This window comes from Muntiacus reevesi, chromosome 1, assembly GCF_963930625.1.
Source record: "Muntiacus reevesi chromosome 1, mMunRee1.1, whole genome shotgun sequence".
Lineage (NCBI taxonomy): Eukaryota > Metazoa > Chordata > Mammalia > Artiodactyla > Cervidae > Muntiacus > Muntiacus reevesi.
Genome location: NC_089249.1, coordinates 34,199,588 through 34,213,897, shown reverse-complemented (window position 1 = coordinate 34,213,897; position 14,310 = coordinate 34,199,588). Strand labels below are relative to the sequence as shown.

Sequence of the window (14,310 nt, the reverse complement as noted above, 5' to 3'; positions counted from 1 at the left end):
CCTACAGATTATATAGTGGTTTGAGGCCAGCTTTGAAAATGAAAAAAGTGTTTGGTTTAAATCCAGAGCAGTATAAGGATTGATATCAGATAATTATGCTTAAATGGCATTATATGGCCTTAAGTACAAATGGGGACAGTGACTTGAAGTGATGTCTGCTACTGTAAATTTGGATGGGTAGAGTTGAACCCAGAATAAAGATAGACTAGATTTTACCTGGACTGAGATCTGTGTTGGATTTTTACATCAAAGGTATCCAACCTAACATTTGCAAATGATTGTTAGATTTCCCCAAGTTCACCAGACCAGCTCTCCTGGCATTATTTGAAGGGCAGAAAATCAGATCAAAGGTAGATCATTCTGAGAGCAACTAAATATATTCAAACAGTTTTTAACTTAAACTTTATTTAGACAGTGAACAGATTGGTGGTTGTTAGACGCAGAGGTCAAGGGTAACCGAAATGAGTGAAGGGGATCAAAACTTGTTATAAAATAAGTAAGTTGTGGGAATGTACAGCATGGTGAATATAGTTAATGATGCTGTATTGTATATTTGAAAGTTTCTAAGAGAATATATGTTAAAAGTCTTCATCAGAAGAAACAAAAATGTACAAATATGTGTGTTGAGACCCCGTGGACTGTCCATGGCATTCTGCAGACCAGAATACTTGAGCAAGTAACCATTCCCATCTCCAGGGGATCTTCCCAACCCAGGTCTCCCGCATTGCAGGTGGATTCTTTACCATCTAAGCCACCAGATGGATATTAACTAGACGTATTGGGCTTCCCAGATAGCTCAGCTGGTAAAGAATCCACCTGCAATGCAGGAGACCCTGGTTCTATTGCTGGGTCAGGAAGATTCCCTGGAGAAGGGATAGGCTACCCACTCCAGTATTCTTGGGCTTCCCTGGTGATTCAGATGGTGAAGAATCCACCTGCAATGCAGGAGACCTGGGTTCGATCCCTGGGTTGGGAAGATCCCTGGAGGAGGAAATGGCAACCCATTCCAGCATTCTTGCCTGGAGAATCCCCATGAACAGAGGAGCCTGGTGAGCTACAGTCCATGGGGTCACAGAGTCAGATGCAACTGAGCAACTGAGCATACAGCACACTGTGGTGATCCTTTCACAGTATATACAAATATCAAATCATTATGTTAGGTGCCTAAAACAAATATCATGTTATATTTTGATCGTACCTCAATAAAAATAAATAGAATATAATTTACTTAGAATATTAATTCTAATTTTACAAAGTGGTTGAAAAATCAGAATTACCAAAGCTAAGGAAAAAATAATACTAAGATCTAGAAAGAGTTTTGAAGAAAACATCATCATGAGAGAAATTCTTTCAGAGAAACTACTGTCTGTCCTTTTCTATTTGGCATAGAAATAGCATACTTTATGTGAATAATAATTATGAGAACATTTACCATATATGATTTCAGGTTTTTGAAACATTTACATCAGTTTTATTAATGATCTGATGACTGAAAAAGTACCACATCTTTATTGAACTATGTGATGACTATACTAGAAGTGATTTTCTTTTGACTTTGGCTTTGACTATAAAGCCCCATTCTGAAATTGGCAGAGAAATGGAAACCTTTCAAATCCTAAGAATTTTTAATGACTGCTAACTTTTCTTGCTTTCTCACTTAAAAACACAATTGGTTTCTTTCATGTTAAATATTATTGATGGTTTAATAAACCTATAGGAATCAGAAGCAAGCATGAATGACTCTTTCTTTTACATGAATTCACATAATTTCACTCTGTCTTATCACCTAGATGTTTGTGAAACTTCGAAACATCACCATAGGAGGATGTTAATCTGTTTCATGAACAATTTCCTGAAATTCAAAATTATAGGTCACTAATTGTATTTTCCCATGAAAATATTGACTGTTGTTGACTTTTACACCAACAAATACTGATAAGTGGTAGGAAATTATAGCTATGTAATTGTCGCTTAAAAACATGAATTTTATGTTCTTGGTATATATCTTTAGAGAGGTTGTCTATTTTACCAGGGCACTTTGCCAAGATTCCTGTCATAGTATAGTTCATGCTCCTTTATTTACTATCCATAGGATGATTCTATCAAAAATCCATTCACGCTTTCTTAAATGTCTCCTTTCTTTTTATTATTATTTGTTACTTCTCATCAAATTTCATTTCTCCTACTCCTCTCTTCTCTTAGTTAAATGAGATTAGAGGCTGAAATTGAAATCAACATGAGGAAGAGGCTTTCAAAAACTTTTATGAGCTTAACTCCTAAGGATTTTGTCATTCTGTTTTATGAAATAAATGCTCCTTCTCAACTATTTTCAAAATAGAAAAGGAATGGCATACAATCCCACTCATCCCCTTTGTCCTAGAAGTACTCATAGATGTCCTGCCTAGGTATGCTTTTTCCACTAACTTACTCTTCCTTTATTTCACTATCCTATTAAAAGTCCTGATATAACGTCTGAGAGTAATACAACTTTTTCACCATTATAAAAACATATTAATAAGATTCATTCTGAAGAGAATTTAGCCCTTTAAGGGAAAACCATATGTCAGTAAGTAGCAATGGTACCACCATTAAACACAGCTAGTTTGGGTTGACTCATCCTTTGTTGTGGGTGAAAATAGTGAAAAGATGGCCCCAGAACATCTCCAGGCCTACCAATAAACCAAAGTTAAAACCTTCTTCAGTTAGAAGACCTGTTGCTAAAACTGACTGATTTCAAAACTGACTTGAGTTTTAATCTTTGAAGCTTCTTCCCTGTCAGTCCTTTTATTTCTTCCTTCCCGTGTCTGTCTTTTTATTGAGGCTCTTTGAGGACTGCAGTGATCAAAAGAAGAACAAGAGTAGGAAGTGAAAAGTAGAAACTGTCCTCGACTTATGTTCCTTTAGGTACATAGCTGGGTGATTTACTCCTGGGTGGTTTTAAATCCAGCTGAGTCAAAAGACACTGGACTGAGAGTCTGAAGGATCTTGACCCCACCACTCAGAGATGTGTAGCCAGAGCCTTGGTACCCACCAGAAGGAATTCTTCAGGAAAGCAGGAATGATGAGACAAATGGAATAAAATTAAGTGGAAGAATACCAATAGGTGCTTTATTTTTTTAAAAAAGTAATCTTGAGAGAAATTTTAAGTCTGAAATGAATCATAACCTAAGCCTTCCACATTGGCCATGGAAATGACAGCAGGCGGTAAACTCGGTAAAAGAAACTGTTAGGACCTGGTAAGACTTTTAAAGACCAAGGATGAAGTTTTAATGAGTAAAACTAAGGTGATAAAATCCACTTTTGTAGAAGAGGGTTGAGGTCTCCCACAGCAAACACATAGATAGTTTTTGCATGCTGTGTTAGTGTGGGAAGGCCAAGTAGATGTTCCCCTAAGCCATTTTTCTCACTGGAATTCAAATCGTTACATATTAATAAGATCTAAATAGGAATCACAAAGGCAAAGATCAATAGACAGCTGAAAACTATTGAAGACTCACACAAAGGAATAAATTTGAAAGTACCTGTAATTTATACAGTGTGAATGTATGTGTATATATGGATATACATACACATATACACAGATATATATTGATTTGTCATTTTTATTGACGATGTCTGTTAAGAAATTAATATTTATTGTATTAAGAAAGGATATATGGCTAGGATTTTATTAATCTTGAAGTTCGTTAACTTCCCACACATTAAAGATGCTCCATTATTGCATTTTATGAAATTTCTCAAAGTCAGCCTATCTTAAATGTTTTTATTAAAGATATATAAAATAGAAGCAAACAGTTTTGAGCTAGCTTTAATAATATAGAGGGCTTCCCTGGTGGCTCAGATGGTAAAGAAATCTGCCTGCAATGCAGGAGAACCAGGTTTGGTCCCTGGATCAGGAAGATCTCCTGGAGAAGGGAATGGCTACCCACTCCAGTATTCTTGCCTAGAGAATTCCATGGACAAAGGAGCCTGGCAGGCTATAATCTATGGGGTCACAGAGACTCAGACACGACTGAGTGACTAACACACTTCTAATAATATAACTCTTTAAAGTGTTAAAAAATAAATTCCGTTAATGTTAAGATCTTTTTAGAAGCCTACATAGAAAAGTCACAATCTGTTTATTATATAGTATGCTGAGAAGACAGGTAGGCCACATAAATATTACGTACAATGTCTTCACAGTAAGTCTCATACACCAATCAATCCCGCAAAAGTAGTTGACAGGGAATAGTGGTATCAGGAAATAGTTGATATAGTTATCTATCTCAGATTCAAAGTTTTCTTTGATATTATTGTTTCAGAATTCCAGACATTTGTGAATTGCCTAGAATGAGATTTCCAAGAAGGATATGAAACAAATATTATCTTGTAGGCTATCTTTAATTGTATTTGATAATTGCTGGAACTCATTCCACTTTTAAAATGCTTTTTAAAGTAAAGAGAAAAGATGAAATTTTAAAATACCTGGGTCAACAGTTGAAGAAAAATCTCTCTGAAAAGGATACAAGAGATGAAATGAGGTAATTAGTAGCAGAATGTCACATAAGACTGAACACAGGTAACAGATCTTTCCCATCAGCAAATTTATTAATAATCAAAGGACAGAGGCAGTAGCCAAGCAAATGCTCAGCATCTTCCCCTTTGAGAGGTCTCAAACTGGTAGTGCCGCATACCCTAAAAGTCCTGTCATTTCACCTTAGCACGTGTTCTGGTTTGGACTTAATATGCAGAATTGTAAGCAATACACACATCATGATGCTTGCACAAAGGATGCCATTTTGGTTATAGGTCAGTTCGGTAGCTTAGTCGTGTCCGACCCTTTGTGACCCCATGGACTGCAACACAGCAGGCTTCCCTGTCCATGACAAACTCCCAGAGCATGCTCAAACTCATGTCCATTGAGTCAGTGATGCCATCTAACCATTTCATCTTCTGTCGTCCCCTTCCGCCTTCAATCTTTCCCAACATCAGGGTCTTTTCCAATGAGTCAGTTCTTTGCATCAGGTGGCCAAAGTATTGGAGCTTCAGCTTCAGCATCAACCCTTCCAATGAACACCCAGGACCTATCTCCTTTAGGATGAACTGGTTGGGTCTCCTTGTAGTCCAAAGGACTCTAAAGAGTCTTCTCCAGCACCGCAGTTCAAAGGCATCAATTCTTCGGTGCTCAGCTTTCTTTATGATCCAACTCTCACATCCATACATGACTACTGGAAAAACCATAACTTTGACTATTTTGATTATAGAACACCTCCAAATTATACCTCATTAACTATATAGCTTACATGACAATCTCTACTCATTAATGACCCCATAATTCCATCCATTTCTGCTTTTTTTACAATAAGCCACCCAGAGAGACCAGGTACATCCTGCTTACACTGCCAATCTAAGATTGGCCAAGGATAAAATTGTCCAATTACACTCACACAAGTTATAAATTTTGTGCATTACCAAGTTTACTAATGCTTGAAAACACACCAATGATAGCAAAACACAAACCAAAACATAAAGCAGATACTTTTCCTCCCATCCAAGTCCTAACCAGGCCCTACCCTGCTTAGCTTCTGAGATCAGACAAGATCCAAAGTGTTTTAGGGTGTTATGGCTGTAGACTACACACATTTCCTTTGGAGCAAACCAAGACAGTCTATATGACTTCCTGAATATTTTTTTCTCTCAAATTACAATAGATTATGTTTCAGATTCAGAATGTAAGGTTTTGAGCAGTGCCTACAGATAAATTTTGGTTTGAAACAGCTCTAAAATTTATATCCATTAGTTACATGGATTTTTTGAAGTGTTCTCTATCCCAACCTTCCAGATTGATTTATGATTTATTTAAATTTATTTAAATTGATTCCAAGTTTATTTACAATAATACCTAGACAGAGCAAGGATATCCTGCTAAAAGCATTCCCTCGAGTGAAGACTCACTGTGATTACCTTTCTCCTAGTAAACAGCATCAGTGCTACCTTTAGTAGTAGGTCCATTAGTATCATTAGTATCTACAAAGGAATTTGTCTCATCATTCCATTCTTTACAGGGTATCACCAGTAAAAGAAATGGTTGGTTAAAGTCCAGTTATTAATCTTTTCCTTCAAGATACTGCAAGAATACTGTCTTTGAATGATAAGTACTTGAATTTCTTAATTTAGTTACACCAAGAATAATAAATTATAAAGTATATAAGAAAGCATCATGTCATTCATACCTAATGTAAGTTCACCTGCATCTTAAAGTTAGTTTGCCATGTTTTTAGAAGATCTTTGAGGAACATGATTATGGAAATAGAATGAGAAGGTGTTGCATACTGAGTAATTGAATGAACAGTAAAGCTCTCTTTTTGTCTTGGTTAACCCAGTATCCTTGAAGAGTGTGTCCTGTGACCCTGTAACTCAGACTGAATTCAGATAACCTAGTTTGTCACTTGGAAGTCAAGTGGTTCTGTCACTGAACCTGGACCATGACTCAGATTGGAACGTCTATTATGAAAATAATGGTTGGGTTCTGGTAAGGTCTGCCCCAATAATCAAAGGATAGTTTTTTCATTTTTCTTTATACCTTGTCTTTGCAGTGCTATTAATCCAGATTCTTGGAAAAACCCAGTGATGATGACTCTCACCAAAAGCAGATCCTTCACTTCATCCTACGCTGTTTCTGCCTCTAACCATGTAAAGGCTAAAAAGCAAAATCGACCAGGTAAAGAACCTACTGAGGAAAGAGCTGACACTCACTGAGTGTGCCATCATGGAATGAACTAAGCTTTAAGTGTTGCAACACTCAGATGTGTTTGGTTTGACTCTTCTAAAAACAAAAACCCTCACTAACCAATTAGTTACTGAAATTTCCACTTTATAGGGTGATGCAGATTCTTTTAAGATAGCTGCACTAAATATCCCATCTTGAACTTACTGGATGAATATTAAACCAGTGTAACTATTGAGTAGGCAAGCTTTATCTTATTAATATAAAAGCTAATGAAGTACTTATGAAATTTCAATTTTATTTTTAGTGTCTGTTAAAAAAATATTTTCCAGAAGTATGATATTTATAAGTTCTAGGAAATTCTTCATTTACTATACACATTATAATTTTTCAAAGAAATTATTGCTCCATGTCACTTACCTGTACACACCCCCAATATAAAAATACAAAAAGAAGAGGTATGTAAATTCAGAGAAAATACAATTCAGGACCTTTGACAGCCGTTTGAAAAACCTTGAATATCAGCAACCAAAAAAACCCAGGAGTAACATGGGTGAGAGGTTTTCCTTCTCTTTTAAACCAGGTACAGAATGAAACTTACTGTGATTTCTTGTCTAGGATCTGCATGGGGTTTTTCAGGTTGGTGTCAATGTACCCTCTGTGCTTCTAAGTATCAGTTTTTTCTTTCCTTCAAGCGTCACTTAATAAATATGTATGGAGTGTTCACTGTCCAGAGATACTATCTGACACTGAAATAGTTTGAGGAATACAGCCGTAATGAAGCCAGACCCTATTTCTCCTTTCACAGAATTCTCACTTACATTCAAGTGGAGCGTATAAACAGATACAGAGTATAAACTATTGGTGTATATGCAGTGTGCTAAAGGCTATGATAAGAAAGTGAGGGAAAACTTTCAAGAATTAAAGAGATATAGGATCCAACGTGTGGATGGAAAGCTTCAACAACTGAAGATTCTAAATGACGACTGGCAAAGCCATCAAGCAGAAAGGGAGGGCTGTGAATGCAGAGAGGGAGATAAAAGCAGGTCCGTAGACAGAGGCAAGATGGAACCCAGGAGCTTTGGCACGGAGTTTAGGTATCAGTGAAGTTTCAGGTAGGAATGTATCTATAGAATAATTTCAGGGAAGGTGACCTTATTTAATCAGAATCTGTGATGACTCAAAACTGAAATAGTTTGTCAGATTCTGTCTCCAAATTGGCCTCATCCTTAAATCCCTATTGAGAGTCTGGGGTATTTCCTCTGACCTTTCTTTCCTGGTAGCTTCCTTGTTGGTTCAGTGGTAAAGAATATGCCTGCCAATGCAGGAGACACAGGTTCTATCCCTGGGTTGGGAAGATCCTCTGGAGAAGGAAGCGGCAGCCCACTCCAGTATTCTTGCTTGAGAAATCCCATGGGTAGAGGAGCCTAGTGGGCTCTAGTCCATGGGGTCGCAGAAGAGTCAGACGTGACTTACTGACTAAACAGTAACAGCAACTCCTCCTTGGAATGTTCTCATTCCACGTTTTCATCTCTCAGCATTGTAGAAAGCCTTGCTGAGATTTTTCAGTAGCTCCCTGCTTAGCTTCTTAATCTCCTGCCTTTATCACAGCTCACGAATTCACCAAATGGCTCAAGGGGAAAGCTGCCCTCTTCCCACTGGGCTGTTAGACATTCAAGTCCTGACTGCCATGGCAGCCCCAAACTCCAGGATTTGTGTCATCAGCCTTATGACGTTACTAAAAGCTCTGTTGGCTTGCCTTCCTAATAGCTGCATCAGTCTGCCTGGATTCTTAGCCTTTTGTTCCCTGCCAGTGGTCAATAAATAATGCTCTGGATGGAAGAACATCTTGCAGGATTTCGGCTCACCCTTCTGAGGGTCTCTTCTATTTGGAAACCTATCTCTCCAAGCTGGTTGCCTTGCCGTGATAACTTTTTTTATTTTTAATTCAGCTTTTCTATTTGTTCTCAAAGAACAAATAGATGGATTTACTACAAATTATTGCATTATAGCCAGAAGCAGAAGTCCTGAAATGGTAGTGTTTCTATGAGGGTTAGAGAGCCAGTACTCACATTCCACTAATATTTTAAGAGGCAACCTTGGAATATAAGCTTAATTTTAAACAGCATAACTTAAGGAAGGACTTCTGTTGTTTCTTCCATCTAGAAGAGAAAATTTAGTACTTTCTTTCCCCTTTGATCACCTAGTTTATACTGGTAACTGTTGAAACTATTCTTCCTGGGTAGCTCAGCTATTAAACAATCTGTCTGCAATGCAGGAGACCTGGGTTCAATCCCTGAGTTGGGAAGATCCCCTGGAGAAGGGCATGGCAACCCACTCCAGTATTCTTGCCTGGGGGATTCCATGGACAGAGGACCCTGGCAGGCTACAGTCCATGGGGCCGCTAAGTGTTGAACATGACTGAGTGACAAATACTTTTCTTAAATCTCTACTGGTGAGCATACGAAGACACTTCCTTCACAAAATACCATTTTATTGGCATTGAATTGCTGAAAGAAATCACAAAAGGCAATCTGGTTTTCCAGAAATTAATCTGGTCCTCTCTGCTCTTTAGAAATATTTATTATTCTTTTGTATCTTACAAATCGTTCATGACCTGAGGATTAGAATTTATCTTTCATGAGGGTCAGAAACAGGACAGTGTGGGAAAATACTTAAATAGAGATTGCATTGAGGGTAAATTCAGATGAGCTCAGAAATGCAGAAAAGCAAGGTGGAAGATAACAAAGATAACAAAGAGTTAGATAGGATTGAGTGAGTGAACAATAACAAGTGACCCTAGTTCAAAAGGACCCCTTCAGTTAAGTTCAGTTCAGGCGCTCAGTCGTGTCCGACTCTTCGCGACCCCATAGACTGCAGCACGCCAGGCCTCCCTGTTTATCGCCAACTCCCAGAGTTTACTAAAACTCATGTCCATTGAGTCGGTGATGCCATCCAGCCATCTCATCCTCTGTCATCCCCTCCTCCTCCCACCTTCAATCTTTCCCAGCATCAGGGTCTTTTCAAATAAGTCAGTACTTCGCATCCGGTGGCCAAAGTGTTGGACTTTCAACTTCAGTATCAGTCCTTCCAATGAATATTCAGGGCTGATTTCCTTTAGGATGGGCTGGTTGGATCTCCTTGCAGTTCAAGGGACTCACAAGAGTCTTCTCCAACACCACAGTTCAAAAGCATAAGTTCTGCAGCCCTCAGTTTTCTTTATAGTCCAACTCTCACATCCATTTATGACTATTGGAAAAACCATAGCCTTGACTAGATGGACCTTTGTTGGCAAAGTAATGTCTCTGCTTTTTAACATGCTATCTAGGTTGGTCATAACTTTTATTCCAAGGAGCAAGAGTCTTTTAATCTCATGGCTGCAGTCACCATGTGCAGCGATTTTGGAGTCCAAGAAAATAAAGTCTGTCACTATTTCCATTATTTCCCCATCTATTTGCCATGAAGTGATGGGACCAGATGCCATGATCTTAGTTTTCTGAATGTGAGTTTTAAGCCAACTTTTTCACTCTCTTCTTTCACTTTCATCAGGAGGTTCTTGAGTTCTTCTTTGCTTCTGTCATAAGGGTGGTGTCATCTGCATATCTGAGGTTATTGATATTTCTCCTGGCAATCTTGATTCCTGCTTGTGCTTTATCCATCCCAGCATTTCTCATGACATACTCTTCATACATGTTAAATAAGCAGGGTGACAATATACAGCCTTGACATACTCCTTTCTCTATTTGGAACCAGTCTGTTGTTCTATGTCCAGTTCTAGCTGTTGCTTCATGACCTGCATACAGATTTCCTAAGAGGCAGGTCAGGAAGGACCCCTTGGCTCCCTACAAAATATGTATAGGTAATTTTTGGAGGAAAGCATCAGCAGTTAACAGCCATGCAGCTTCAACATATAAAGTTCAAACCAGTTGGAACTTACAAACCAGATCTCTATAAATGTACAAGGAAATAACACAAGTTAGAAAAAACAGGAAAACAACTGTACAGATCTCTAAAAGTGTTGAGTGGGATGTACCTAGTGGTCCAGTGGCTAAGATTCCATGCTCGCAATGCAGGGGGCCCAGGTTGGATCCTTAGTCAGAAAACTAGATCCCACATGCTGCAACTGAGACTCTGTGTAGCCAAATAATTTTTTAAAAAATATTAAGTTATTTAAGTGACAAAAATACTCAGGTGTTTGAAGAAAAACACGAGGGAATAAAGGCTAGAAATGAGGGATTGCAGGGAAGCTAAATGACTTTTGGAAATATATTCAGGGAAATATGATAAGTTAAATGGCATAAAAGACTATTAAAATTTTGGAGAATTAGTAAACTGGCAGAGACTGTGAAGAAAGTGTCCGGAATGAAGCTCAGATGAGAAGTTGGAAAATGTAATAGATTCTGAGAGCCATAGGAGGAGTAATTAGAAAGTCTAATATACATAATCATAGTTTTAGTAGAGGATAGGAAACATAAACCATTTAAAAAGGAAAGGACAAAGAAAAAAACAATTTAAACATAGACACAGAATAGTGAAACCACAGAATGCCAGAGATGAAAAAAATCTTGAAGTTAGCCAGAGAAAAGTCCCTTCAGTCAGTTTGTGAGCAAAACTGTTGTATATAAACGGAGTCAGAAGACAGAAAAAATGTTTTCTTTAAATTTTTGAGAGAATATGATAGTCAACCTAAAATTGTGCACTGGGCAAATCTGTTTCAAAAGAGTAGAAATAAATTAAAGACATGTTCAGGCAAGTCACAACTTTACCAACCTACCAGATCTTAACTAAAGAAGTGTATGATGGATGTATTCTAGAAAGAAAAAGAAGAGCAGAGGAAAATTTGTCAGGTATAATAGCAATGATGAACAGATAAATTAGGAAATCATGATTCCATTCAAACAAACATCATATGCATAAATAATAGTATTGAGTTGGCCAAAATGTTCGTTTGGGTTTTTCCGTAAGATGTTACAGAAACACCCGAACTTTTTGGCCAACCCAATGTTTTCCGATTGTAGGTATTTTTAAAAAAGATTTTTAAGGAAAAGAATTAAAATATGAGACAATAATAACAAGTAACTCAAGGGATGAAGGATCAATTGAAGTGTTCTGCACTCTTATATTGCTCAGGAAACAGACTCAGATGAGGAAACTGAGGCAGAAATATTGAGTAACTTGCCCAAGGACACACAGTTAATCCAGAATTTTTTCTTTTGTCCTACAGACTTATTAGAAAAAAATTGAGGATGACAAATTGAGATAACTTAAAATTAGGATTTTTTTTTTTTTTTGGTCTTGCCCCTAGCTGAGGATAAGATAATGGCAGGATTCGATTTTCTGTTTCTTGGTTTCTTCATTGGGTCACGAAATTAAAATTCTTAAGATAACCAACATGATAAAATCAAGAAGATAGAAATTAATGGTTAGTGTATTCCCTGGAAATAACAGAACAAATGATGAGACAGACTTGAGGAACAACCTCAGATTCTGTGTCCTGCTCCTGACTTAATATGCCCGTGCTTAAGAAGGGCAACATGTGAAACGAAAGAGGCTCCACAGAAGATACCACAAAGGTAGAGATGAGAGTTGGGCTTCCCAGGTGGCCCAGTGTTAAACAATCTGCCTGCCAATGCAGGAGATGCAAGAGATGTGGGTTCAGTCTCTGGGTTGGGAAGATCCCCTGGAGAAAGGAATGGCAACCCACTCCAATATTCTTGCCTGGAAGGTAACAAGGATAGAGGAGCCTGGTGGACTACAGTCCATGGGGTCGCAAAGAGTCAGATACTACTGACTTTCTCTCTCTCTCTCTCTCTCTCTTTCTCTCTCTCTCTCTCTCTCTCTCACACACACACACACACACACACACACAGAGTCACAGTAACGGCAAGACCCTCCCACATTCTTATCTTAAAGCACATAAAACATCTCTGTCATTGATTGCTTTGGGAAGGATTTCACATTGTTCCATCTTTAGACTGCTCTCACAGCAGAGCTAAATGTTTGCAAAGTAGCCTGTATCCTGTGTATGCTGAATTCAGTTTAAATCCCTGAAAGTCTGCCAAAAGGAGGAGAACTATCCATCGAGAATCAAGAGAACTGAAACTCAAGTACAGTTCTACCTGATCAGATGGGCCCTTCTGTTTGGGAACTCATCTCCCTGCATGGACGGCAGGCTGGGGTTGATTTGCCAAATAGATGTGATTTAAGTGAACGTGATGCCCTGCTACACCCACGTCCCCAAGCCCCCACCCCTGCCCCGGGTTTCAAGAAAATGTGGAAAGAGGCCAAGAGAAGCCCCTTTATATGTCCAAGAGAGTAAGGAAATGGAATTAAATAAAGTGTGAGGAGGAAAGTAAGAAGCAGTAGGCAAAATAGATAGGGGGATGCAAGTGTAAACTTAGTGTACAGAAACACTGGAAGATAAATGACCTGTTTTGAGATGGGACTAATGAAATCTGTTCTTTGCGCAAATCAAGTAAACAGTGTGTCCTCTGGCTCCATCCATCAGTATTCATTTAAACAGTTGAAACACAACCAATTAGTATGCAGTTACTAATATAAAATAAATGGATGAAATCACATATGAGTCCTTTGATTAAAGCCTGAAAACAGGAGATATAAATATAATTTATATTTCTGTGTTGCTTTTCTGAGCCACTGAATATGTAAAAATGCCTGTCATTCTCCTTTTGAAATCTCTCTGATTCATGCTTATCACAGCTGCAGTGAGTCGTTCCCTTTCCAGATTCTTATAAATTTTATCATTCTGATAATCCTATTGCAATGATTACAGATATCACTACACCTGAAAGTTAGACTGAGTTTTCCCTATAGAAAATTTGAAATGAGAGAGAACTTGAATTATGGCATTGTGATTTTGGGTTTTTTTTTCTTTTTCTTTTTTTTCCTTTTTGCATCTGTGTAACTTTACTTTTTGTTTTGGAAAAATATTGGAGCTGTTTTCCTGTGGGTGTGGAGAAGAGGCATGTATTTATCAGACAGGCTGGTCCCTTTTTTGTTCAATGAAAATTAAACAGAATTTTAAAGCACAAACAGATGGATTCATTTAAATCATTTCCCTCCAGTATTGTTTATCATCTTCTTTTGATTGCCCAAAGTTCCTTGTGTCTTGACACACATTTTCTCATGTTCTCAGGAGCAAAGAACTAAAGACTCAATTACTCAAAGGAGTTGGTACTTTAGAACTTTTTAAAGTTATGTTTTTATATTTAAATTTTTAATTTTAAGTATTTTAGAGTAGAGTGGTCTGAATCTTCCAAAGAATTGTGTTTCATGATCTGGGTCTTTTTCCTGGAGTCTCTTAAAATTATTCAAAAAAAATGAAGATAAATATGTTTGAAAGCATGCATATTTATCTCAGTCCCTTCATGTGTATGTGTGTGTGTGTATTTGTGTAACATAAGATTGGATGAGACTTCAGAGGTTATCAATTCTATCCCTCTAACTTTAGACATGATTACACTTTAAATAATCTTATAAAGTAATTTGTTTCTGATGACATACAATAATATCCTTTTTCTGTGAAATAATTTTATTTGCAGTTTCTCCTTTTAAGAAAGAGTAGTCTTCCCTCATAGCTC

The 14,310-nt window shown here is 37.7% G+C and overlaps 1 protein-coding gene across 1 annotated transcript in view; it reads left to right on the top strand.

Moving 5' to 3' along the window:
• PDE3A (phosphodiesterase 3A) overlaps positions 1–14,310 on the top strand; it is a 355,000-nt gene that overhangs the window by 292,105 nt on the left and 48,585 nt on the right. The window contains exon 5 of the mRNA XM_065940638.1: positions 6,579–6,703. Within this exon, the coding sequence (XP_065796710.1) occupies positions 6,579–6,703 (125 nt within the window). The remainder of the gene's footprint in view (positions 1–6,578; positions 6,704–14,310) is intronic.